This window comes from Piliocolobus tephrosceles, chromosome 3, assembly GCF_002776525.5.
Source record: "Piliocolobus tephrosceles isolate RC106 chromosome 3, ASM277652v3, whole genome shotgun sequence".
NCBI lineage: Eukaryota > Metazoa > Chordata > Mammalia > Primates > Cercopithecidae > Piliocolobus > Piliocolobus tephrosceles.
In genome coordinates, this window is record NC_045436.1 from 20,130,603 (window position 1) to 20,158,183 (window position 27,581).

Sequence of the window (27,581 nt, forward strand, 5' to 3'; positions counted from 1 at the left end):
CTTTTGTTTTCATTTTCTTTCTTTCTCTTTTCTTTTTTTTTGAGAAAGAGTCTTGCTCTGTTGCCCAGGCTAGAGGACAGTAGTAGGGCAGTCATGGCTCACTTCTGCCTCCACTTCCTGAGCTCAAGCAATCCACCCTCCTCAGCTTCCTAAGTAGCTGAACCATAGGTGAGTGCCACTACACCCAGCTAATTTTTTATTTTTTGTAGAGGTAGGGTTGCACTATGTTACCCAGGCTTGTCTCAAACTCCTGGGCTCCAGCAGTGCATGCCTTGGCCTCCCAAAGTGCTGGGATTACAGGCATGAGCCACTGCGCCTGGCTTATTTTCTTGATCATTCTCTTTCAAATATCTTGTCTCCCACTTTACCTTAAAAGTCTCACCTATTGCCGTGCCATTAAAATTTTCATTATCAGTAATAACAACTCTTTCTTAGCCTCATTTATAATCATCCCATTCCCTGGTCACCACTTCCTGTGTTTCTAGCTTATTTCTTTAGGAGTCTGCCTCCAAAACATCTGTCCCATTTGGATCCATGAATCCTAATAGCCTCCTTTATTCCTCCCTCTTTGTTTCTATTTTCCTTACCTGGCTTAAATTCCATATTCATTTATAATAATTTCCAAAAGGTCAGCTGTCTTGTCCTCTCTTCCATTATTACCAATAACCAATAACCAAAAAAACTTAACTTTGTGAAATCCAACTCTCCACTTCCTGTGTGCCTGAACCTGGTCAGTGGAATATGGCTGGAGAAAGCATATGACTATTGTAACTAGTCTAACTTTCAGTATGTAACCAACAATGTCAAATTAGCACCTTCTGGTCACCTTATTATATTTCCTCAGTGTATTTACTCTTCTACTTCCTAGGTGATTATTTTTTTACCCTCTCTTTGCTTTTCACAAGGACCAATATTTTCTTCCTACTTCACTGAGAAAATAGAAGCAATTGAAAGAAAACTTCCCCACATTTACTTCTGCTAGTCAGTCTTCCCTGTTGGCAAATATTTTGCCTTTCTTCCTTTTACTTTGGATGACCTGTTTCTGTTCCCAACTAGGGTCAACTCAACTATTTGTATACTGTGATTCTTTTTTGCCTGCTAAAGGACTTTGTGCTCTTTCTTGCATCATTATCCTTTTCTCTCTCTACTGAATCATTCATGTTAGCAAACAAATATCCTATATCTTAAGTTTTTTTAAAAAGGAACTTCCCCTTATGTCCTTCCAACTACCTCTCTATATTTCTGGTCCCTTTAACAACAAAACTTTCCCAAAAGATTGTCTATACTGTCTCTAGTTTATTTCATTTTGAACCCACTTCACTCATGGCTTTCTTTGTCATAGCTGTTATAAAACAGCTATTGTGAAATGGCTCCTGACGTCTGTATTATTAAATCCATGGGTCATTTTTCTTCTTCCTTGACCTCAGTTTTTGATTCACTTGATTGTTCCCTCCTTCTTTAAATATTCTCTTCATTTGAGTCCCTGGTATTACATTCTTCTGATATTCTTCCTACCTCATTGACTGCTGCTTCTCAGCCTCGTTTGCAAGTTCCTCCTCGTCTCCAGGGCTTTTAAATGCTGAGGTGCTCAAGGTCTCAGTCCTCAGATATCTTCTCTTTTGTATCCATACGAACTTTCTAGAGGATAACATCTATATAAGCTGAGTCTCAAATTTGTATCTCCACCTTGGACTCCTTTCCTGAACTTGAGACTGATACCTGTCTTAACATCTCCAGTTGTGTATCTAATAGACATCTCAAAATTAACATATATAAAAATGAACTCTTGATTTCATTCTCTCTCCAAATTGATCTTACTTATTTCAGTAAATGGGAACTCTGCCCTTCCATTTGTTCTCATCTTCCATATTGGAGTCATTATTGACTACTCTTTCTACATCATATCCTGTCAATCGTGACTTCAAAATTTATTCACAGTCTGACTACTTCTCATTATTTTTACCACCATATTAGTCCTAGCCACCCTCATTTTCCACCTGGGTTATAATATTAATGTCCTGATTAGTCTAACTGCTTTCACACTTATCCTCTTCAGTCTGCTCTCATGTGAGCAGCCCAAATGTTCCTTTTATTTTGGAAGTCAGATCATTACACTCTCCTGCTTGAAACTTTTCAGTGACTTTTCATCCCACTCAGTAAAAGCCAGGGTCGGCCTGGCGCAGTGGCTCATGGCTGTAATCCCAGCACTTTGGGAGGCGGGCCTCGTGACCTTGATCTTACGAGGTCAAGAGGTTGAGACCATCCTGGCCAACATGGTGAAACCCCATCTCTACTAAAAATACAAAAAAAAAAAAAAAAAAAAAAAAATTAGCTGGTCATGGCGGTGGGTACCTGTAATCCCAGCTACTCAGGAGGCTGGGGCAGGAGAATTGTTTGAACCCGGAAGGCGGAGGTTGCAGTCAGCTGAGGTCGCACCACTGCCCTCCAGCCCGGCGACAGAGTGAGACTTGGTAAAAAAAAAAAAAAAAAATCCAGAGTCTTTACAACCATCTATGAAGCCCCCGACAGCCTCATTACCTTTCCAAGCCTCATTCACTACTGTTCCCTTGTAGCCCGAGTACAGCCATGCCAAACCTGTTGCCCTGCCCTTAAACATGCCAAGTACTTACCTGCAAAAACGAGTTTGTACCTGCTGCTGTCTTTACTTTGAGGTCTGTGCTCAAAACTTGCTTAATGAATAGAGCCTTTCTTGATCACAGCGTATCAAGTAACAGCCATCCCTCTACGCCATCCCCACATTTCTAGTCTACTTTACTCTGCTCTGTTTTTCTCCACAATGTTATCCCTTGCTAATCTATTTTCAATTTTATTACCAGTTTCCTCCATTACAGTGCAGAAATTCATGAGGGTGGGGATTTTTGTTGTTGTTGTTCACTGATTCTTGGCAAATAGTTCCTGGCCTCAAGTGATCCACCCACCTCGGCCTCCCAAAGTTCTGGGATTACAGGTGTGAGCCACCGCAACCAGGCTAAGCTTTTATTCTTAATGTTTAAAAGTAGCTGCTGAGGTGATGGATGTCCCAGTTACTCTTATTTGATCATTACACATTGTATGCATGTGTCAGAATATCACATCTATCCCATAAATGTGTGCAATTATTATGTACCCATTTTTAAAAATAAAATTTAGTGTAAAAAACTACTTCAGGTTGAGGTAATGAACAGGAAGTTCTAGAACATTTGAAATTGATTCTGTACATACATATCTAATTCTTGAAATAGAGACTTGATTTCTGTTAAAGTTATTTGGTTCTTTGAAGTAATTTGAGTAGTGTAACTTTGATCTGTAATTTTTTTCTGTGAAGTATGTATTTTAATAAACACTATAATTTTTAGTGTGCTTTTAAGAGTTTTATATAATAAAAGAATAAAACGTCACCAGTATTTACACACTACATCTAATTTTACTTAATTTTGTTGTGGGACTTCCTATGTGTTTTTTGGGGTTTTTTTTCTTCTTTTTTTTTTTTGAGATGGAGTTTTGCTCTTGTCCCCCAGGCTGGAGTGCAATGGCGTGACCTTGGCTCACTGCAACCTCTGCTTCTCAGGTTCAGGCAATTCTCCTGCCTCAGCCTCCCGAGTAGCTGGGATTACAGGCATGTGCCACCATGCCCGACTAATTTTTTTGTATTTTTAGTAGAGATGGGGTTTCACCATGTTGGCCAGGCTGGCCTCGAACTCCTGACCTCAAGTGATCCACCCACCTCGGCCTCCCAAAGTGCTAGGATTACAGGCATGAGCCACCATGTTATATTCAAATATATATTGCTTGTATTTTTAATATAGCTCAGAAAGTTTATAGATAATTTTCTGTTTTTACTTAGTGTTGTATATACTTTTTGTATATTTTTACTTGTGATTATCAGTGGTTGTATTGTATTTCATTGATATGAAATCAGTCAGGTTGGTTGGATTCTTATTAATGTTCTCTTTTAAAAAAAATTGTGCCCTGGATCAAAATTTCTTTGGAAATATGTTTTATGTTTTCTAATAGAGTTCTCTGAAATATGAATTCAAAGTAAATTTATTTCATGGACCATTTTTAAGATGCTTATTTATTCTAAATGGTTTACAAGTGTAATCCATTTTAATGTTTGGAATATATACACATAGAATTCTCTGTCTTCCCAGGGAATAAAACTGCCATTGTGGGGGTAGAGAGAGATGGGAAGTTGGAGGTGTTTGTATCTTTATGTCATTATGTCTGTAAGGAATACACGCTCGAGTGGACTTGTACAAGCGAGTTGCCTTATCTCTTGGCCATGTATCAGCCTGACTGAATGGAGAGATCAGAACTGTTGGTGAATCTAGATAAATGATATCATAGAAAGTCCCTAGTGTTTGGGCAAGATTGTAGCCAAGTGTATAATCTTTTTCTTCATATGGCTGATAGAATCAAGTAATGTGTTGGTTTTCTTAATGTTTTCCTTATTTTCAGTTAATATTCAGTTTATAAAAATAGCATGCTGTAGAATTTTCAGATTTCAATTGATAATATTCTGAATAATTACTATCAAATATTCTGGATCATAGGCAAATGATTCAGATGGTAGTCATAAATGTTTTGAATTTCAGGCCGAGTCGTTGCCCTCAAACTTCATCAGGCAGACAAATATGGTCTGAGCTAGACCATTGAGAACTAAATAATAATCAGCACTTGAAATATTATATAGCTTAATTTAAAAACATTTCACTGGCTGGGCACACTGCCTTATGCCTATAATCCCAGCACTTTGGGAGGCCAAGGTGGATGGATCACTTGAGGTCAAGAGTTCAAGACCTGCCTAACCAACATGGCAAAACCCCGTCTCTAGTAAAAATACAAAAATTAGCCAGGCATGGTGACATGTTCCTGTAATCTAGCTACTTGCGAGACTGAGGCAGAACATTCACCTGAACCTGGTGGGTGAATGTTGTGGTGAGCAGAGATCACTTCCCTCCAGCCTGGGCGACAAAGCGAGACTCTGTCTCAAAAAAAAAAAAAAAAATTTTTTTTTTTTCACTTAAAACTAAGTTTCCATGAACAGCAATGTGAAAGTATTTAATGCCACAGAACTGCACACTTAAAAAAATGATTAAAATGATAAATTTTGTTTTATGTATTTTATCACAATGAAAGAAAAACAACATTTGAAGAAAACAAAAAGGATAAAAAAGAAATAGCAATCAATTGTGTGGAAAGTTTTTCAGATCTTCTAACAATTAAAAGAATTAAAGGAAAATCAACCCCAGATTTCTGAAGTATTTTAAATATGATTTTTGCATGATTGTAAAAATAGGTTTTTCCCTTGATTTTTTTTTTCTTTCTTTCTTTTTTTTTTTTTTTTTTTATTTTTGAGACAGGGCCTGCACTGCATTCAAGCTGTAGTGCAGTGGTGCAATCTTGGCTCACTACAGCCTCCACCTCCCAGGCTCAAGCAATCACCTCAGCCTCCCAAGTAGCTGGGACTACATATGCACACTACCACACCCAGCTATTTTTTGTCATTTTTGTAGAGACGGGGTCTTGCCATGTTGTTCAAGCTGTTGTCAAACTCCTGGGCTCAAGTGATCCACCCACCTCGGCCTCCCGAAGTGCTGAGATTACAGGCGTGAGCCACCACACACGGCCTTTCCCTTGATTTATCTCATTTTTTTATCTCATTTTTTTTTAAAAAGACTTCTTTTGCAAAACCCTGGAAATTAAAGCATCTTTTAGGTTGAAATTCACAATGACTCGTTAGAATTTTTAACTTCAAGCCTAAAAAAGGAAAGCTTTAACCACTTAAGATACTGTTATGTTTTAATTGCACAAATTTAAGCTAATGTGCATTAAGTTGTTATTATTCAACCTGTCCACAAAATATTCATGTATTGTGAAGACTTTTCTTTGCTCCAGTTCCTGTAACAGTCACAGGTTTTTTTTAAAGGTTCTTTTAAAGCAAAGGTGTGGCCATTAAGCCACCAGAGGGAGCTCCTTGAATATATTATATTACACTTTAGTACTTTGGCTGTGATTTTTAAAAAGAACACAGTTCTCTCAGTGTGGATGTTTTGTGTTTCATATTATCCTCTTCACTATAGAAATAGTGTCCTGAAAATACCTGTGTGATCTTAGAGGAACAGCTTAGTATTTTCATTTCATAAATGTTTGAATATCTTATATGTAGGGCAATGTGGACCATTAGAAGATGAATACAAAAACTTACCCAAGAGTATATGAATATGTAAACATTCTCTCCTTATTCCACACTATTGTGTAATATATATAAAATTCATTATTGTTTTTAAATTGCTTAATTGTTTGGTGTTGTAGTACACAAATTTTGAGAATGGTTCTAGACTGACTACTAAAGTTAACCTGTGCAACATGTCAAAATATAGAATGTAGGGCTCTGTGTCCAAAGATGATTTAGCAGCTCTTGGGATATGTATTTTTTAAAAAATAGCTTTATTGAGATGTAATTCACATACTATATGTAATTCACCCATTAAAAGTTTTCAGTTAAATGGTTTTATGTATTTATAGAGTTGCATAGCAATCTGCACAATCAATTTTAGAACACTTTCATAACCCCAAAGGAAATCCTTTTTCCAGTAGCAGCCATTCCCCATTCTTTCCTCAACCCCACAGCCCTAGGCAGCCTCTAATCTACTTTCTGTCTCTACAGATTTGCTTAATCTGAACATTTTATATAAATGGAATCATGTAGTATGTGGTCTTTTGTGACTGGCTTCTTTTACTCAGCATAATGTTTTCACAGTTGATCTATGTTGTAGCATGTATCAGTACTTCATTTTCTTTTTATTGCCAAATATTCATTTGTGTGGAAGGAATATGTATTTTTACAAAGCTTCTGGGTAACATTCCCCACTGTTTAAATTCTGTATACATAGAACATACCTTGAAATGTCAACTGTGTTTTTGTAATGATACTATGAGGAGCATTACCTACAATTTTTATTTCTTGTACTTCAACAACAGTGCCCCCAGAGATCTCTCATAACTATTTTAAAACAAGGGATTGCTATCCATTAGTGATGGCAAAAACATTCTAGTGGGCAAAGAGCAGGGAATTTTTTGTTTGTTTGTTTCATGTGATGGAAAGTAGCAGGGTCTGCTATACATAGCGAAGATATTTTATGAAACTTAGGGGTGTGTATGTATCTTCACTGAGTCCAGATGGGAAATATATTTCTTATTGTGGGTTGCCTTTAGAAAAAGTTTGAAAGCTAATGTTCTTTAAATATTTCAGTATTTTTATGTCATCAACTCTAGTGTCTTTTCTGGGGTAACGTGGTAATGTAAATGGTTAGCTTAAATAAGAGTTGAATTGAAATAACTAGCCAAAATTAGAGGTTAGGAGTTAGGAACTAATAATACGGTGAGGGCGTGGGATAGTTCTAAGAACTGATTGCTTGGGTTATTTTGTCAGAGAGTAAATGCATTCTTTAGTTAATCATGAGAGAGGAATCAGGTGTGAGATTTAGTACCGCTTTTAGCACATTGTTGCTATAGCCTTGAGTTAAAACATATTATACCAATAAAATTGGCTTATGATCATTTAATTAAAATGCCAAAGCACATTACAAAAGACTCATTATTATCATTTATAAGTTTATTAACCCATTGGATGGTATTACATATTTTAAATATCAGCATTTTCCTGGGCTCATACGCAATAATGTATTCATTAAAGCAAAATAGTTGTGTTTCATTAGAAAGAAATATGCGGTTTAAATTATACCATTGCTTTCTAAAGCAGAAATGTTATCCTTTTGAATTGTTTTCAGTGAAAGTAAATTTTTGTATGCCTTTCTGATTTTTTAATATATTGTGAGACATTTATTTCAAAAATGCTGTGAGGGTCATGCTTATTTTGTAATATTTTGAATTTGCTTTTCAGGGTTAGAATTTTAGTGTCTATCTGTTACGGTCGTTCCATATAATTTAGAAAACTGAAGCAAAGGATAATTTATAAAACTAATTTTATACCAATGACTTTTGTTAAAATATAGCTGCTGTTAAAATGGAATTATTAGTAGAGACAACAAAAAAAAGTTGTCTCTACTAATAATTCCATTTTAACAGCAGCTATATTTTAACAAAGGGAAGAGGACCCTTTTCCACAGTTTCTTTGAATCTAACACTTTTTTTTTTATACTTTAAGTTCTAGGGTACATGGGGACAACGTGCAGGTTTGTTACGTATGTATACATGTGCCATGTTGGTGTGCTGCACCCATTAACTTGTCATTTACATTAGGTATATCTCCTAATGCTATCCCTACCCCTCCCCCCTAGTAGAGACAAATTTTAATGATATAATCAAATGCTGGATTATTTTATTAATAATGTAAATCACCATCAAAGTATTTTTCCCAAGTAATTTTTTTAAGTAATGTCTGCTTTCCTTTGTATCAAAATCCAGTGTAGGTGAAAAATTGTACAGTATGCTTTTAAAATCATTTTTTCTAAGGTGACTAAAAAATGTAAACACTGGTACATGATAGAATAACTTAAACTTTTCTATAAATTGTTATCTTTTTTGGTATATAGAATTGTATTTCGAATTGTTTGAAAAATTGGTCATGCATTAGGCTTAACCTTGATTACAAAATTGTGTAGTTAACACAGGGTAAAACAAAACTGTAGGTCACTTGTAAGAACGTATGCAGAAATCCTGGAAAAAAGAAAAGGACTTAAAAAGGGGAAAATCAAGCAGTTTATCAAAAAATAATTAGTAATTATCAAACAGGATTTATTGGAGTAATACAGGGATGTTTCAATAGTAGAAAACCAATTACTGTAATTTTACTGCATTAGCAGATTAGAGAAGAAAACCATATAAAAATCATCTCAATAGATGCTGAAAAATCAGTGAAACTTAACACTAACTTTTGTTTTAAAAGTTTGATTCAAGAAACAGAAGGTAAGTTCTTAATACTGTATGTATACCTGAAACCTATGGCAGGCTTTATACATAATGATGAAACATTGGAATCATTATTATTAAAGTCAGGAACAAGACAGAGGGATTTGCTGTCATTGCCGTCTTTTAATTATGCCAGAGGTTCTAGATAGAGCAATTAAAAAGAAAGAAATGTAATTAGAAGAGAAGAGAAAACATAGACATGTCATATTTACATTTGATATGATTATCTACCTAGAAACTCTTGGTGAAGCAGCATTATACTATTAATAAATTAAATAAAGTGGCCTGATGGAAGGGCAACATATAAAAATTAAATGATTAGAAAATAAATGGAAAGAAATACCCACAAACCCCCCAGATACTTTTTTATTTTTTGTTTTTTGGTTTTTTTTTTGAGACAGGATCTCACTCTGTCAGGCTGGAGTATAGTGATGTGTTCATGGCTCACGGTAGCCTCTACCTCCTGGGCTCTTGAGATCCTTCCACCTCAGCCTCCTGAGTAGCTGGAACAGCAGGTGTGGGTCACATGCCTGGCTAATTTTTAAAAATTTTTTGTAGAGATGGGGACTCACTATGTTATCCAGGCTAGTCTCAAACTCCTAGGCTCGAGCAGTCCTCCTGTCTTGGCCTCCCAAAGTGCTAGGATTACAGGTGTGAGCTACCACACCAGCCCTGCCCCCAAATACTTGAGAATAGACCTAATGAGTAAAGTATAAGATAATTGTGAAAGGAATCAAAATTAATAGAATGTTATATATCCGTGAAGAAAACAGATGCAGATAAAAATAATAACATGAATGAACCTTGAAAACAGTGTTGAGCAAAAGCAAGATACGAAAGAGTATATACTGTATGATTCCATTAACAACCCCAAAGCTAGGTAAACAGTATATAAAAGAAGAAATGTAAATACCTAATATATACCATTATGCATTTCATCCATGTAACCAAAAACCACTTTTACCCCTAAAACTATTGAAATTTAAAAAATTAAAGTCATTTTTCCATCTAATAACACATTAATATTACATGTATGTAAAAATTATAGCTAAAATTATTGTATGTATATAGTTAAACTATATATATAATCTAAGTACATAAAATAATCTCTAAAGGACACTAATGAAAGTATTAACAGTAGTTACTGTTATCTCTGGAGGTGGAGAGCAAAATAGACCTTAAATTTTTAATCTTGGATGAATTTTATATACTGAATATATAGTCACTTTTTTTTTTTTTTAATTACCTCCATCATTGGGCTTTTGAAATGATATTCTGTGATAATATGAGAAAACTTAAACATCCATACCTGAGCACAAAACTGTTCAGTTGATGATTGGGGAAGGACCCTTTTCCACAGTTTCTTTGAATCTAATGTTTTTCTTTGTTTAACAGCATATCAAAGACTACAATGTTTTTTATTTTTAAAGATAATGTAATTTGGAAGAGAGTTATGAAAGTATTGACTTTACGTTTTTCTTATTTTAAATTTCTGTAAATTTGGGATTTTTTTTCAAATAAGTGCCTCATAATCTTTAATGTGTAGTTTTACTTTTTGTCCAGGCCCATCAAACTCCAGAGAAGAGAGTGAATACTGGAGAAGAAAGGAGGAGAATGTCTGAGGTATAAAGACATCTGTCTGGTTATTTTAAAGCTTTACAAACATAATTTTAAAAAAGAAACAAAATCTTACTCTAAAGCCTCCAAACCTTCCTTATTTCTTTCAAACAAATACCTGTAACTTCTTTTTTTTAAAAAACAAAAAGAAAAGAAAAGAAAAACCTCATTGAACATACCTCTGTCATTGGTGTACTAACTTTCCTGATGAAACTAGAAAAAATAGGAATTATCATTGATAAAAATGTTCTTTTTTTTATTTAAGGAAGCAGCAAGAAAGAGAAGGCTGGAATTTATTGAAAAAGAAAAGAAACAAAAGGATCAGGTAATTTTTTGCTCTTGCTTTTCTACCTTTGGCAAGTTGTAAGTGATAATAGGTTCAAGAGTTGTAAGAAGTTTGTCTTTAAAATTGTTACAGATTATTAGTTTAATGAAGGCTGAACAAATGAAAAGGCAAGAAAAGGAAAGGGTAAGAGGATAATCTATTAAATATACTTTTTCCTTAAGGAATACACTGATTTTCAGTTGATTGCTGAATGTATTACGTGTATTTTATATTAAATACTTGAAATGGTGTTTTGTTTATTTCTTTTCCCCTAAGTTGGAAAGAATAAATAGGGCCAGGGAACAAGGATGGAGAAATGTGCTAAGTGCTGGTGGAGGTGGTGAAGTAAAGGTAGGCGTTTTATACCAATATGGTTATACTACCGTTTTTCCCTCCAGTTTCACCTTGTTCTTTAAAATGCATGTATCTTGGATTTTCTTTTTTTCTTTAGTGTACAATTAATTTTTACCTAGAATTCTTCAGCATTTATTATGAATACTTAGCTTTCCTACATGTGTCTGATATGTAACTTGTATTGCTAACTATTATGTGACTATACTCAAAATTGCTTTAAAAGTTTTTTGTAAAGACTATGATAACATTATTCCTGTCAGAGGAATTATTAAAAATTATACACAATTCATGACACAGCAGCCTAAAATCGTTCTGTAATTTCACGTAGCCTTAAACATTAAATTCTCAGAAGACGCTTCTTAATCTGATCCCTGTTGTCTCTCCAGCTTCATCTCCATCCATTCCCTACCACACACCCTGTGCTGTATTCATGTTGAAATGAAGACCATATTTGTAGTTTCATCACTGTATGTAGTCTGCCGAATCTCTTTGTCTTTGCACTTGTGTTTCCCTTTACTTAATAGCACTCCTCCATCCCTCCTCCTCACCCTCACCCCCTACCTCCATCCATTTACCTAAATAACCAGTTACCTAGATGAGTTAATCCAAACATTCCTTCTGGGTAGATCCACACTATTTAACTTTGGGCACATTACTGAACTTTTCTGAGCTTTGGTTTCTTGATGGAAAAAAAAAAACTTTTTTTCTGAGGACAGTGCCTGGAACCTGTCTGGCAAGGGCTTCTATAGTAATTTCCCTTTCCTTTCTTTGTTCTGCCATTCTGAATCTTATACTTCCTCTTTTGCTCATGTAGCATCCTACACACATGTCTATTTGTAGTAGGTAGAATTCTAAGATGGTCTTCAAGATTGTCGACCCCTAGTATACACACCTTGTATCATTCCATTCCCTTGAGTGTAAGTGGTACCTGTAAATACTGTGGTATAGCAGCACACTTGATTAGGTTATGTTATATGGTGAGTGGTGATGGGATGGTCCCTCCCAGGGTTACATTAACATATAAGACTCCTTCATAGCTGCCTGGAAGGGGAAAAGAAATTAGAAAGATATAATTCTGCTCACCTGGAAGATAGTAAACATTCATGTGGCAAAACAAAACAGTAGAGATGACCTCTGCAAGTAGTGGTCTCTGATGGGCAACTAGCAAGAAAATTGTGGTCCAAGTCATATAGTCACAAGGAAATTCATTCTGCCAAGAACCAGTTAACTTGGAAGAGATCCTGAGTCTCAGTTGAGAATTGTAGCCCTGGCTGACACCTTGATTTCTGCCTAGTGAGATCCTGAGGAGGGGACCTAGCTAAATGCACCCAGACTCCTGAGCCGGGGGAACTGAGATTATAAATAGATACTCTTTTAAGCTGCTAAATTTGTGATAATTTGTTATACAGCATAGAAGATGAATGAGCTAATTTGTACCACTGAATAAACTGTAAGTCAGTACTTTTTTTTTTTTTTTTTTTTTTTGAGACGGAGTTTCACTCTTGTTGCCCAGCCTGGAGTGCAATGCAACCTCTGCCTTGGCTCTCTGCAACCTCTGCCTCCCGGGTTCAAGCGATTCTCCTGCCTCAGCTTCCGGAGTAGCTGGGATTACAGGCATGCATCACCATGCCCAGCTAATTTTGTATTTTTAGGAGAGACGGGGTTTCTCCATGTTGGTCAGGCTGGTCTTGCACTCCCGACCTCAGGTAATCTGCCCGTCTCGGCCTCCCAAAGTGCTGGGATTACAGGCGTGAGTCACTGTGCCCGGCCTGTCAATACATCTGCAAACTATAAGTTTCACTCACCTATACCCATTAATCTTGATATTTAAATGTACAATAGATAGATACTTGTAAAATTGGATTGATTACAATTCTTGTTTTTTTCCCCAGAAGTTATAATTTGAATAAAAGTTTGTTTTATCTAGACATATACATTCTGCCCTGCATTTATAGATTTGTTTTTCAGTCTCTTGAGATGCAGAAGTTCTTCATATCGTATTAATAATTCATTAAGAGTAACTTTTTCCAAATTTGTATTAATATAGATTATACAGTGTTTTTAGTAGTATAATTTTATCTTATCTTTAAATAGAACTTATTACCTCCTGAATGATCAGGAATGACTCAGAATCTGGTCCATTCTAAAATAACTAACCTCATATCTTATCTGATTGGAAAGAGAAAGCTTACCAACTTGTACACCTTCAGATCTTGTCAAGCTTTTTTAAATCAAGTCCATGATTAGCATTGAAGTATTGATGATTTTTTCTTCTCCCTTTTGTGTAATAAAGTGCTTTTTCCTATGATGTCTAATATAGTTTAATCAGTTTTATTAATGTTTAGTAACTAAGACAATTTTCAAGTTAGATACCGTGTGCTGAATAGATTTCTGCATCAATTTATAAACTTCTGTAATGCTTTCATTGAAGACTAATAAAACAATTTATTTTCCATGATTTAAAGGGAGTTCTATGTCAGTGTCTGTATTTATTCCTCATTGAGTTTGAAATATTTTAACTGTTAGGCTGTTTGATTTCTGTGTAGTTGATAAGGACCTGGAGGCTCAATGTAATATGAATCAAATTAAGGAGATCCCCAAAAGAAAGATAAAACTAAAACTAAAGGAAGTATTTCAAAATTAATACTATTATTACATACTTCTAAATAAGAGGCATTATTATTCATAGTATAAATATCCAATGTAAATGTTTTTGATCATTTAGTATCTGCGAAATCTGGACCTTCTTTGCTTTATCCATTTTTAATGTGTCTTTTATGAATGTGTTTTAGAAAAATTATATATTCCACATTTATGGTTATATGGTGATTATAATATGGAAGAGGTGTATCTCATTTGAAAATATATTGGAATACCATTCGGCAGTAAAAAGAATAGCCTGTTTATACGTGCAAAACCATGGATCAATCTTAAAAACCTGTGCGTGAAAGAAACCAGATAAAAGAGTACATATTTTTTATTTCATTTACATGACATGATAGGAAAGGTAAATCCAACCTGCAGTGACAGAAAGCAGATCAGTGGTTGCTGACAGTGGGAACATTTACTGCAAAGGAACACAGGGGAACTTTCTGGGGTAATGAATATGCTTTTGATTGTGGTAGTGGTTATGTGAGTGTCTACATTTGTCAGAATTCAACTTGTGCTTATAATTGGTGAATTTTTATTGCACATAAATTACGTCTCAAACAAACATATTTCATCAGTATTCTAATACAATATTTTCAACATTATTTTGAGTATGAGCATCTTCTGAGATGTTTACATTTGTTTTTGCTAAAGAGAAACAGAACACTCAGCCAAGTTAAGATGATAATAGCATTGGACTAAACTCCAAGAGTAACCGGTTTCATAGGAAATATGACCACCTTATAACAGAATTCTGATTCTTGACTTCAGGTGTACATTTTGAGGATGTATGTAAGGACCACCTTGATGGAGTTTCCTATTCTAGTAATTTTCATCACTCATTATTTGAACATCTTTAATCAGTTATCTATGTTTATCTTGTATTGGTGTTTTTTTTTTTAAATAATGCTTATAAAATAGTGTGCAGCTTACAGGATATTAAGACAAATTTTATCTTATTGGGTTACACTGAAGTTTCTTTTATTGGATTCTGACATCTTTCTTTCTTTATTTATTTCTTTTCTTTCTTTCTTTCTTCCTTCCTTTCTTTCCTTTCTTTTCTTTCTTATTGAGACAAGATCTCACTCTGTTGCGAGGCTATAGTGCAGTGGTGGGATCACAACTCACTGTAGCTTTGACCTCCTGGGCTCAGGTGAACTTCCCATCTCCCCATCTCAGTCTCCTGAGTAACTGGGACTACAGACACATGCCACTGTGCCCGGCTAATTTTTTGTATTTGCAGGGATGTGGTTTCGCCAAGTTGAGCAGGCTAGTCTCGAACTCCCGAGCTCAAGCCATCCGCCTACCTCAGCCTCCCAAAGTGCTGGGATTACAGGCATGGGCCACTGTGCCTGGCCTTTGTTTCTTTTTTTAACCAGACATTTTCCTTAAGATGTTATCACCTGGAAGTTTTCCATTTTTTACTCTCAGTATCGTGGCTTCTGTTCTTATCACTTCACATGCTCAGAAAACAGTTTTTTAAAGGCTTCCACTCAGCCTTAGTCATATCTGGTGGTCTTATTCTCAGATAAGAAAAGTTGAAATAAGTTGACCTTTGCATTTGAGGTTATTGATTTCTTCTTAATGAAATTCTTTCACCATGACTTCTATAGCATTACACAGTTTTTATTTACTTTTATCTTTCTAGCATCTGTTTTTTACTCTGAGTTTTCCATGTGGTTGAGTTCTTATGTCTCTGTGGTTGAGTCTTTAAGTCTTTGCCTTTATCCTTTGTCATTCCTGCAGAGAATCCAGACTTTCTTCAACATTTACTTTTTCATTGATTGCCTGTCTTTACTTCTAGGCTTCTTGGCTTGGTGTCAGGGCGGCAACATCCTTCTAATTAATTCCTCTGCCTTACTTTCTTATTTCTGCTTACCATGCGTAATATTGACTTACTGACCTTTAAAACTCTTTTGGTATACTACTGCTGCTAGAAACTTTATAAATCCTCTCTATTGTTATTTTTTTTTTTTTAACACAAGCACCCAGGGCAGATAGCATTTAGCTATAGCAAGCTTTTATAGCCAAACTTAATACTCCTTATTTGCCTTCCTTCTGTTTGTCATCATACTTCCTTCCTCCTCCACCTTCCATACCTAAGTATATACATACATTGCTTATTTTTACTTTAATGCATTGGCTCATATTTACTCTCCTTATATTGCTATCGAGACTAGATTAAACAATATCTCTCCCCAAGGCCTTTTCTCTAAATAAGGATTTTACTATTGATTTTTTTTTTACTATTTTGTGAATTTGCTCAGTACTTAAACTACTTTGGAATCTCTCTATTGTCACGTTTACCACAGAATTGAAAGTTTTTCTAATTTTGTGCTATTTTTCCCAACTTACTTGGAAACTAAAGATAGATACGACTTTTTGCCTCTTTTATGTACATATAGAACATGTTTTAATAATTATACCTTCATATGTGCTTGGCGAATTTCAGGATTTGGGGTATATTAAAAGCCATATGCAGACGTTTTTGTTAAATATAATTCTGAGTGTTATATAAAAGCATGCTGTCCTTTACTTATAAGCTATACATAAACTTAATGAAACAGAATTACATGAAACGTATATTGGAAGCTTGTTTCAAAACCTTTTAAGACCAGATTTTTCCATATTTACATGAAATTAGTGTCATATTGCTGTTTTTGTTTGTCACATTGTGCTTTATTATCACTTACAAAGTATACTGCTTCTTGGCTGTTAATAGTTATAATAGGAAAACATTTTGCTTTAGGCTTTATGTTTGTTAGTATGTTCATATTAAGTAATTACTTTTTAAAAGTCAAGCACTGAAATTTACTTTTTCTTTTGAGACTAGTACAGGCCCGTTAGGCCTTATAAGATAAACATGTGAGAGCTCTTTGTTTAATCCCTAGGCTCCTTTTCTTGGCAGTGGAGGGACTATAGCTCCATCATCTTTTTCTTCTCGAGGACAGTATGAACATTACCATGCCATTTTTGACCAAATGCAGCAACAGAGAACAGAAGATAATGAAACTAAATGGAAAAGAGAAATATATGGTCGAGGTCTTCCAGAAAGGTATGGCTATGTTCTGCAGAAGTTGCTTATGCTTTGCTTCTGAGATAGTAATGAAAGTCACTGTGCATATTTATCTACAGCGGAATTCTGCCTGGAGTTCGTCCAGGATTTCCTTATGGGGCTGCAGGTCATCACCATTTCCCTGATGCTGATGATATTAGAAAAACTTTGAAAAGATTGAAGGCGGTGTCTAAACAAGCCAATGCAAACAGGTTGGACTGTGATGATCCGTGAATTCATCCTTGTGTGTAATTTGTCATTTGTCATACATAGCTTAGTACCTACACTTTGTGGATGTTTTCTCCATTGTTCATATATGATGTTTTTTGCCTCTTGGGTGCAATAATTTTCTCAGGTGCAAATTTGGCCCTTGATTACACTGTGGAAAGCATGTAGCTCTCCAGTTCAGCCTGATTTTTGTGTCTTATTTGTCTGTTTAGACTGAATATACTATTTAAAGGAACATGTGATAACATTCTGCCAACATAATTATAATGTTTCATCACTCACTTGCTTTAAATAAATCAGGATATAAATCTAAATTGAATCACACTTTATGCAGAACCCCAGTGCATTTTTCGCCCTTTTCTTCATCACTTCAAAGCCTAGTTTTCTCTTTGTTGCCTTAGCATGCTTTCTCTTCACATTCATCTCTGATTTATAACTCTTTGTGATCCTGTTCATCATATTATTTCTTTTCTTCCATTGAATTAATTTAATAATGATAACTGATTAATGTATGCTTGAGCAGAGATAAATAATTGAGGTAAATATAAATTAACATTTATATATACGTCATAAATTATATACAGAAACCTGATACATGTAGCTTATATTTTTTGAGAAAGGAAGGTTGCAGACTTACACATATGCATATTTTTTATGAATAGTGAGACAAATTTTTTGGGAGGCTTTTATTCTCCAGAATTATTGATCTTTCTAGTATATATATTTTTTATTAGTAAACTTTATTTTTAGAGCGATTTTGGTTCACAGCAAAATGGAGTGGAAAGTACAGAGTTCCCATGTACCCCTTCCTCACACATGCACAACCTCCATATCAACATCCTCATCTGAGTGATAATGTTTGTTACCATCAAACATTGATCCATTATCACCCAAAGTCTATAGTTTATATTAGAGTTTACTCGTGGTATGTACATTCCATGGCTTTTGACAAATGTATAATTACAGATATCCACCACTGTAATACAAAATAATGTCACTGCTTTCAAAATCCCCTGAACTCCACCTGCCTCCAACCTCCCTCCCAACTCTTGGCAACCACTGATTGCTTTACTGCCTTCATAGTTTTACCTTTTCTGGAATATCATATACTTGGAATCATATAGTATGTGGCCTTTCACATTGACTTTTCTCACTTCCTAATATGCATTTAAGGTACCTCCATATATCTTCATAGTTTCATACCTTATTTCTTCTTAACACCATTGTATCGATATACCATACTTTTTTTTTTTTTTTGGTGATTTTTTTTTTTTTTTTTTTTTTTTGAGACAGGTGCTTGTCTTATCACCCAGGCTGGAGTGCAATGGCATGATCACGGCTCACTTGCAGCCTTAACCTCCGGGACTCAAGTGGCCCTCCAGCCTCCCGAACAGCAGGGACTACAGTTGCTTGCCACCATGCGTGGCTGATTTTTTAATTTTTTTGTAGAATGGAGTCTCACTGTGTTGCCCAGGCTGGTCTTGAACTCCTGGGTTCAAGCAGTCCTCCTGCATTGGCCTCCTAAAGTACTGGGATTACAAGCATGAGCCACCACACCCAGCCAGAATAGATGTACTACACTTTATCCATTATTCTACTGAAGGATATCTTTGTTGCTTTTAAGTTATGGCAATTATGAATAAAGCTTCTACAAACATTTGTGTGTAGGTTTTTATGTGGACATGCGTTTTTATGTATTTAAACAGATGCCAAGAGGATGATTGCTGGATCATGTCTTAAGAGTATGTTTGATATTGTAAGAAGTCACCAAACTGTCTTCTAAAGTGGCTATACCATTATGCGTTCCTACCAGCAGTAATTAAGAATTCCTGTTGCTCCACATCCTCTCCAGCATTTAGTGTTGTCAGTGTTTTGGATTTTGGCCATTTTAATCAGTGTGTAGTGGTATCTCATTTTAATTAAAATTCCCTATTGACATATTCAGCATTTTTTCATATGCTTCATGCTATCTGTATATCTTTCTTGATGAGTTGTCTGTTCACGCCTTTTGCTCATTTTTAAATTCATTTTTATATTGTTGAGTTTTTAAAGTTCTTTGTATATTATGTATAATAGTCCTTCATCAGGTATGTCTTTGGCAGATAATTTCTTTTTCTTTGTGGCTCATCTTCTCATTCCCTTAATATTCTGTTTTGCAAAGCGGAATGTTTTTATTGTAATGAAGTCCGGCATATCAGTTGTTTCTTTCATGGATTGTGTCTCTGGTGTTACAACTGAAAAGTTATCACCATACCCAAGTTCATTTGGGTTTTCTCCTATGTTATCTTCTAGGAGTTTTATAGTTTAATGTTATCTTTAGATCTGTGATCCATTTGAGTTAATTTTTGTGAAGGATATAAGGTCTGAGTCTAGATTCATTATTTTGCACATGGATGCCCAGTTGTTCCACATCTCTTGAAAAGACTATATATGCTCCTTTAAATTGCCTTTGCTCCTTTGTCAATGATTGGTTGACAAAGGATTTTTATGTGGGTCTACTTCTGTGCTCTCTGTTCTGTTTTACTGATTAAGTCTTGAAATCAGGTAGTTTCAGTCCTCCAGCTTTGTTCTTCAATACTGAGTTGGCTATTCTGGTTCTTTTGTCTTTCCACATAAGCTTTAGAATCAGTTTGTCCATATCTACAGGCTGGCATCCTGGGATTTTGAATTGGGATTGTGTTGAATCTGTAGATCAACTTGGGAAGAACTGACATCTTGACAATATTCAGTCTTCCAGTACTTCCTATTAGACCTGAAATAATCTCCATTTATTTAGTTCTTTGATATATTTTATCAGAATTTTGTAGTTCTCTTCATATCCGTGCAAATTTTTTTCGATTTGTGACCTATATATTACATGTTGGGGAGTGCTAATGAAAGTGATAATGTGTTTTTAATTCAAAATTCTACTTGTTCATTGATTATATATAGGAAAACAATTGACTTTTGTTTATTAACCTTCCATCCTGCAACTTTGCTATAATCACTTTTTCTGGGAGGGGTATTTTTGGTGTTTCTTTTGAATTTTCTACATAGACAATCATGTTACCTGCAAACAAAGACAGTTATATTTCTTCCTTCCCAGTCTGTATACCTTGTGTTTTCTTTCCGTATTGCATTAGCTAGAACTTCCAATATGATGTTGAAGAGTGGTGTTGAGAAAGGACATCTTTGTCTTATTCCTGATGTTAGCCAGAAAGCTTCAAGTTTCCATTAAATATGTTATCTGTAGGTTTTCTGTAGATGTTCTTTATGAAATTGTGGAAGTTCCTCTTTAAGTTTTCTGAGATTTTTTTAAAGTCAGAAATGGGTGCTGGATTTTGTAAAATGCTTTTTTTTTTTTTTTTTGCATGTATAGATATGATCATGTGATTTTTCTTCTTTAGCTTATTAATGTGATGGATTAATGTCATCCATTGATTAATTAATCCATTAATTGATTTTCAGATGTTGAGCCAGCTGTATTTTCTTATATTTTGCTATAAGAATAAAAATGCCCTTTTCTTTCATAGCTGGCAATCACTTACAAGGAAATGATTTAATTACTATGTGTATAATTTTCTTGTGATCTCTTTCTTAATAATACTCATTGTGTTAGATTTACATACACACTGTAATCTTTCCACTGACGTGGAGCAACAACTTTCACTACTCCAAATTTTAGCTATTGTCAGTGTTTGCTTTACTGAAAGGCATTTAATCTTTTTTTCTTCCTCTCATTCTCAAATTCTTTTTTAATACTCTTTCTTTTGCTGAATTCAAGAATTTTCATGTATTTCTGTTTTTAAAATACCAGCAGCTAACTACCTTATTATTGTCCTTTCATACAGTGTTCTCAGTCAACTGTTCATACCTCCTTTTTCTCTCCTTTTTGCTCAGTAAAAAAGAAAACCTGAAGAAAAATCACACGAGGCTTTTCTTTTTCTTGTTTTTCTGCTTGCTAAGTGATGTAGGTTAGTTTTAGAAAAATTGGAACGTAAAGGAAGAGGGTGTTAGGAAACAGGAAAGAAAATAATTCCAAATCCCTACAGAGACAGTCACTGGTGAAGACTTTGGTTAATTTTTTTGCATACTTTTTTCCTTTTCTTTTTCCCGAGATCATGGAAATCAAATCACACATACAAATTTTTATCTTTTTAAATTTAGTGTTCTTACCATACATATTTCCCATGTTAAAAATTGTTTTCAGTTTTTAATATCTGCATAAAATTCCAGTGCCTGAATGTGCTATGATTTATCTAACAAATCCCCAATCCTTCACCTTTTTGAACATTTTTCTGCCACGTTTTATTCTTCATTTTTTATTATTTCTGTGAAATAGAATCTTACAGAGCAACTCGGGAGGCAGAGGCAGGAGAATCACTTGAACCTGGGAGGCGAAGGTGGCACTGAGCTGAGATCACACCACTGCACTCCAGCCTGGGTGACGGAGTGAGACTCTCTCTTAAACAAACAAAAAAAAGACCAGCGTAGTGGCTCAGGCCTGTCATCTCCTTTAGTCAAGGTTCTCCAAAGAAATAGAACCAGGCCAGGCATGGTGGCTCAGGCCTGTAATCCTAGCACTCTGGGAGGCCAAGGCAGATAGATCACTTGAGGTCAGGAGTTTGAGACCAACCTGACCAACATGGTAAAACCCCCTCTCTCCTAGAAATACAAAAACTAACCAGGTGTGGTGGCACATCTGTAATCCCAGCTACCTGGGAGACTGAGGCAGGAGAATTGCTTGAACCCAGGAGGCAGAGGTTTCAGTGAGCCGACATTGCGCCATTGCACTCCAGCCTGGGCAACAAGAGCAAAACTCTGTCTCAAAAAAAAAAAAAAAACGGGCGGCTGGCAAGATGGCTGAATATAATAACTCCCGTCTGTAGTTCCTAGCAAGATTGACACAGAAGGTGGGTGATTCCTGCATTTCTAACTGGGGTGTGCTGTTCATCTCATTGGGACTGGTTGGGCAGTGGACGCAGCCCAAGGGTGGCAAGCTGAAGTAGGGTGGGGTGTCACCTCATTCGGGAAGTGCAGGGGGTCAGAGAACTCCCTTTCCTAGCCAAGGGAAGCGGTTAGGGACTATACCATGAACTCCGGCCCAGATACTGTGCTTTTCCCACAGTCTTCACAACTTGCAGACCAGGAGATTCCCTCCGGTGCCTATGCCACTGGGGCCCTGGGTTTCCAGCATGAAATTGGGCTGCCATTTGGGCAGACACCGAGGTAGCCACAGGAGTTTTTTTTCATACCTCAGTGGCACCTGGAACACCAGTGAGACAGAACTGTTCACTCCCCTAGGGAGGGGACTGAAGCCAGGGGACCAAGTGGTCTGGTGCGGTGGGTTCCACCCCCACGGAGCCCAGCAAGTTCAGATCCACTGGCTTGAAATTCTGGGTGCCAGCACAGCAGTCTGAGCTCAACCTGGGACGTTGGAGCTTGGTGCGGGGAGGGGCATCCGCCTTTGCTGAGGCTTGAGTAGGCGGTTTTACCCTCACAGTGTAAACAAAGCGACTGGGAAGTTCGAACTGGGAGGAGTCCACTGCAGCTCACCAAGGCTGCTGTGGCCAGACTACCTCTCTAGTATTCCCTCCTCTCTGGGAAGGGCATCTTTGAAAAAAAGGCAGTAGCCCCAGCTAGGGACTTACAGATAAAACCCCCACCTTCCTGGGACAGGGCTCCTGGGGGAAGGGGCTGTTGTGGGCACAGCTTCAGCAGACTTAAACATACCTGCCTGGCAGCTCCAAAGAGAGCAGCAGATCTCCCAGCACAGCGTTCAAGCTCTAATAAGGGACAGTTGGCCTCCTCTGTGGGTCCCTGACCCCTGTGTATCCTGACTGGGAGACACCTCATACAGGAGAGTTCTGACTGGCATCTAGCAGTTGCCCTTCTGGGACAAAGCTTCCAGAGGAAGGAACAGGTAGCAATCTTTGCTGTTCTTCAGCCTCTGCAGGTGATACCCAGGTGAACAAGGTCTGGAGTGGACCTCCAGCAAATTCCAGCAGACCTGCAGCAGAGGGCCCTGACTGTTAGAAGGAAAACTAACAGAAAGGAATAGTATCAAAAAGGACATCCGCTCAGAGACCCCATCCGAAGGTCACCAACTTCAGAGACTAAAGGTGGATAAATCCACAAAGATGGGGAAAAACCAGCACAAAAAGGCTGAAAATTCCAAAAAACGGAACACCTCTTCTCCTCCAAAGGATCACAACTCCCTGTCAGCAAGGGAACAAAACTGGACAGAGAATGAGTTTGATGAATTGACAGAAGTAGGCTTCAGAAGGTGTGTAATAACAAACTCCTTCAAGCTAAAGGAGCATGTTCTAACCCAATGCAAGGAAGCTAAGAACCTTAAAGAAAGGTTAGACAAATTGCTAACTAGAATAACCAGTTTAGAGAAGAACATAAATGACCTGATGAAGGTGAAAAACAGCACGAGAACTTCATGAAGCATATACAAGTATCTGTCGCTGAATTAAGCAGAAGAAAGGATATCAGAGATTGAAGATCAACTCAATGAAATAAAGTGAGAAGACAAGATTAGAGAAAAAAGAGTGAAAAGATATGAACAAAGCCTCCGAGAAACATGGGACTATGTGAAAAGATCAAATCTACATTTAGTTGGTGTGCCTGAAAGTGACCGGGAGAATGAAACCAACTTGGAAAACACTCTCCATTATATGCTCCAGGAGAACTTCCCCAACCTAGCAAGACAGGCCAACATTCAAATTCAGGAAATATAGAGAACACCACAAAGATACTCCTTGAGAAGAGCAACCCCAAGACACATAATTGTCAAATGCACCAAGGTTGAAATGAAGGAAAAAATGTTAAAAGCAGCCAGAGAGAAACGTCAGGTTACCGATAAAGGGAAGCCCATCAGACTAACAGTGGATCTATCTGCAGAAATCCTACAAGCCAGAAGAGAGTGGGGGCCAATATTCGTTCAACATTCTTAACGAAAAGAATTTTCAACCCAGAATTTCATGTCCAGCCAAACTAAACTTCATAAGCAAAGAAGAAATAAAAAATTCTTAGAAGATGCTGAGAGATCTTGTCACCACCAGGCTTGCCTTACAAGAGCTTGTGAAGGAAGCACTAAACATGGAAAGGAACAGCCAGTACCATCCACGGCAAAAGCATGTCAAAGTGTAAAGACCATCAACACTATGAAGAAACTGCATCAACTAATGGGCAAAATAAACAGCTAGCATCATAATGGCAGGATCGAATTTACACATAACAGTATTAACCTTAAATGTAAATGGGCTAAATACCCCAGTTAAAAGACACAGACTGGCAAATTGGATAGAGTCAAGATCCATGAGTGTGCTGTATTCCCATCTCACATGCAAAGACACACATAGGCTCAAAATAAAGGGATGTAGGAATATTTACCGAGCAAATGGAAAGCAAAAAAAAAAAAAAAGCAGGGGTTGCAATCCTAGTCTCTGATAAAACAGACTTTAAACCAACAAAGATCAAAAGAGACAAGGGCATTACATAATGGTAAAGGGATCGATGCAACAAGAAGAGCTAACTATCCTAAATATATATGTACCCAGTACAGGAGCACCCAGATTCATAAAGCAAGTTCTTAGTGACCTACAAATAGACATAGACTCCCACACAATAATAGTGGGAGACTTTAACACCCCACTATCAATATTAGATCAATGAGACAGAAAATTAACAAGGATATCCAGGACTTGAACTCAGCTGTGGACCAAGCAGACCTAATAGACATCTACAGAACTCTGTACCCCAAATCAACAATATACATTCTTCTCAGCACCACATAGCACTTATTCTAAAATTGACCTCATAATTGGAAGTAAAACACTCCTCCACAAATACAAAAGAATGTAAATCATAACAAAGAGTCCGTCAGACTACAGTGCAATCAAATTAGAACTCAGAATTAAGAAGCTCACTCAGAATAGCACAACTACATGGAAACTTAACAACCTGATCCTGAATGACTACTGGGTAAATAACGAAATGAAGGCAGAAATAAAGATACTCTTTGAAACCAATGAGAACAAAGACATAGTGTACCAGAATCTCTGGGATACATTTAAAGCAGTGTGTACAGGGAAATTTATAGCACTAAATGCCCACAGGAGAAAGTGGGAAAGATCTAAAATCAAAATCAACACTCTACACAATTAGAAGAACTAGAGAAGCAAGAGCAAACAAATTCAAAAGCTAGCAGAAGACAAGAAATAACTAAGATCAGAGCAGAACTGGAGGAGATAGAGACACGAAAAACCTTTCAAAAAATCAGTGAATCCAGGAGCTAGTTTTTTGAAAAGATCAACAAAACAGACCTCTAGCCAGACCAATAAGAAAAGAGAGAAGAATCAAATAGATGCAATAAAAAATGATAAAGGGGATATCACCATTGATCCCATAGAAATACAAACTACCATCAGAGAATATTATAAACACCTCTACACAAATAAACTAGAAAATCTAGAAGAAATGGACAAATTCCTGGACATATACACCATTCCAAGGCTAAACCAGGAAGAAGTTGAATCCCTGAATAGACCAGTAACAAGTTCTGAAATTAATAGCCTGCCAACCAAAAAAGAAGTACATGACCAGATGGATTCACAGCCAAATTCTACCAGAGGTACAAAGAGGAGCTGGTACCATTCCTTCTGAAACTATTCCAAACAATAGAGAAAGAGGGAATCCTCCCTAACTCATTTTATGAAGCCAGCATCATCCCAATACCAAAACCTGATAGAGACACAACAAAAAAAGAAAATTTCGGGCTAATGTCCCTAATGAACATCAATGCGAAAATCCTCAATAAAATACTGGCAAACCAAATCCAGCAGCACATCCAAAAGCTTTTGCACCAGGATCAAGTCAGCTTCATTCCTGAGAGGCAAGCCTGGTTCAACATAACACAAATCAGTAAACGTAATCTGTCACATAAACAGAACCAATGACAAAAACCATATGATTATCTCAATAGGTAATAGGTCTTTGACAAAATTTAACAGCCCTTCTTGCTAAAAATTACCAATAAACTAGGCATTGATGGAACGAATGTATCTCAAAATAATAAGAACTATTTATGACAAACCCACAGCCAATGTCATACTGAATGGGCAAAAACTGGAAGCATTCCCTCTGAAAACCAGCACAAGACAAGGATACCCTCTCTCACCACTCCTATTCAACATAGTATTGGAAGTTCTGGCCAGGGCAATCAGGGAAGAGATAGAAATAAAGGGTATTCCAATAGGAGAAGAAGAAGTCGAATTGTCTCTGTTTGCAGATAACATGATTGTATATTTAGAAAACCCCATCGTCTCAGCCCAAAATCTCATTAAGCTGATAAGCAACTTCAGCAAAGTCTCAGGATACAAAATCAATGTGCAAAAATCACAAGCATCCCTATACACCAATAACAAACAAAAATCATGAGTGAGCTCCCGTTCACAATTGCTACAAAGAGAATAAAATACCTAGGAATACAACTTACAAGGGATGTGGTGGACCTCTTCAAGGAGACCTACAAACTACTGCTCAAGGAAATAAGAGAGAACACAAACAAGTGGGAAAACATTCCATGCTCATGGATAGGAAGAATCAATATCGTGAAAATGACCATACTGCCTAAGGTAATTTATGGATTCATTGCCATCCCCATCAAGCTACCATTTGACTTTCTTCACAGAATTAGAAAAAACTACTTTAAATTTCCTATGGAACCAAAAAAGAGCCCTCATTGCCAAGACAATCCTAAGCAAAAAAAAAAAAAAAAAAAAAAATGGAGGCATCACGCTACCTGACTTCAAACTATACACAAGGCTACAGTGACCAAAACAGCCTGGTGCTGGTACCAAAACAGATATATAGACCAATGGAACAGAACAGAGGCCTTAGAAATAATGCCACACATCTACAATCATCTGCTCTTTGACAAACCTGACAAAGACAAGCAATGGGGAAAGGAGTCCCTATTTAATAAATGGTGTTGGGGAAACTGGCTAGCCATATGCAGAAAGCTGAGACTGGAATTCCTCCTTACACCTTATACAAAAATTAACTCAAGATGGATTAAAGACTTAAACATAAGACCTAAAACCCTAAAAACCCTAGAAGATAACCTAGGCAATACCATTCAGGACATAGGGTGGTCAAAGACTTTATGACTAAAACACCAAAAGCAATGGCAACAAAAGCCAAGATAGACACATGGGATCTAATTAAACGAAAGAGCTTCTACACAGCAAAAGAAACTATCATCAGAGTGAACAGGCAACATACAGAATGGTAGAAAATTTTTGCAACCTATTTATCTGACAAAGGGCTAATATCCAGAATCTACAAAAAACTTAAATTTACAAGTAAAAAGCAGCCTCATCAAAAAGTGGGCAAAGGGTGTGAACAGACACTTCTCAAAAGAAGATATTT

At 36.5% G+C, this 27,581-nt stretch overlaps 1 protein-coding gene across 12 annotated transcripts in view; it reads left to right on the forward strand.

The window, feature by feature from the left end:
- Positions 1 to 27,581, forward strand: part of NEK1 (NIMA related kinase 1) — a 209,473-nt gene that overhangs the window by 45,535 nt on the left and 136,357 nt on the right. For 7 of the 12 annotated variants that reach the window (XM_023228849.3, XM_023228827.2, XM_023228872.2 and 4 more), the window contains 6 exons: positions 10,498 to 10,557; positions 10,817 to 10,876; positions 10,970 to 11,020; positions 11,153 to 11,227; positions 16,771 to 16,934; positions 17,015 to 17,146. In XM_023228849.3, the coding sequence (XP_023084617.1) occupies positions 10,498 to 10,557; positions 10,817 to 10,876; positions 10,970 to 11,020; positions 11,153 to 11,227; positions 16,771 to 16,934; positions 17,015 to 17,146 (542 nt within the window). Of the gene's footprint in view, positions 1 to 10,497; positions 10,558 to 10,816; positions 10,877 to 10,969; positions 11,021 to 11,152; positions 11,228 to 11,558; positions 13,697 to 16,770; positions 16,935 to 17,014; positions 17,147 to 27,581 lie in introns of those variants that run through there. The other 5 variants (XM_023228881.2, XM_023228907.2, XM_023228901.2 and 2 more) reach the window with 2 other exon arrangements.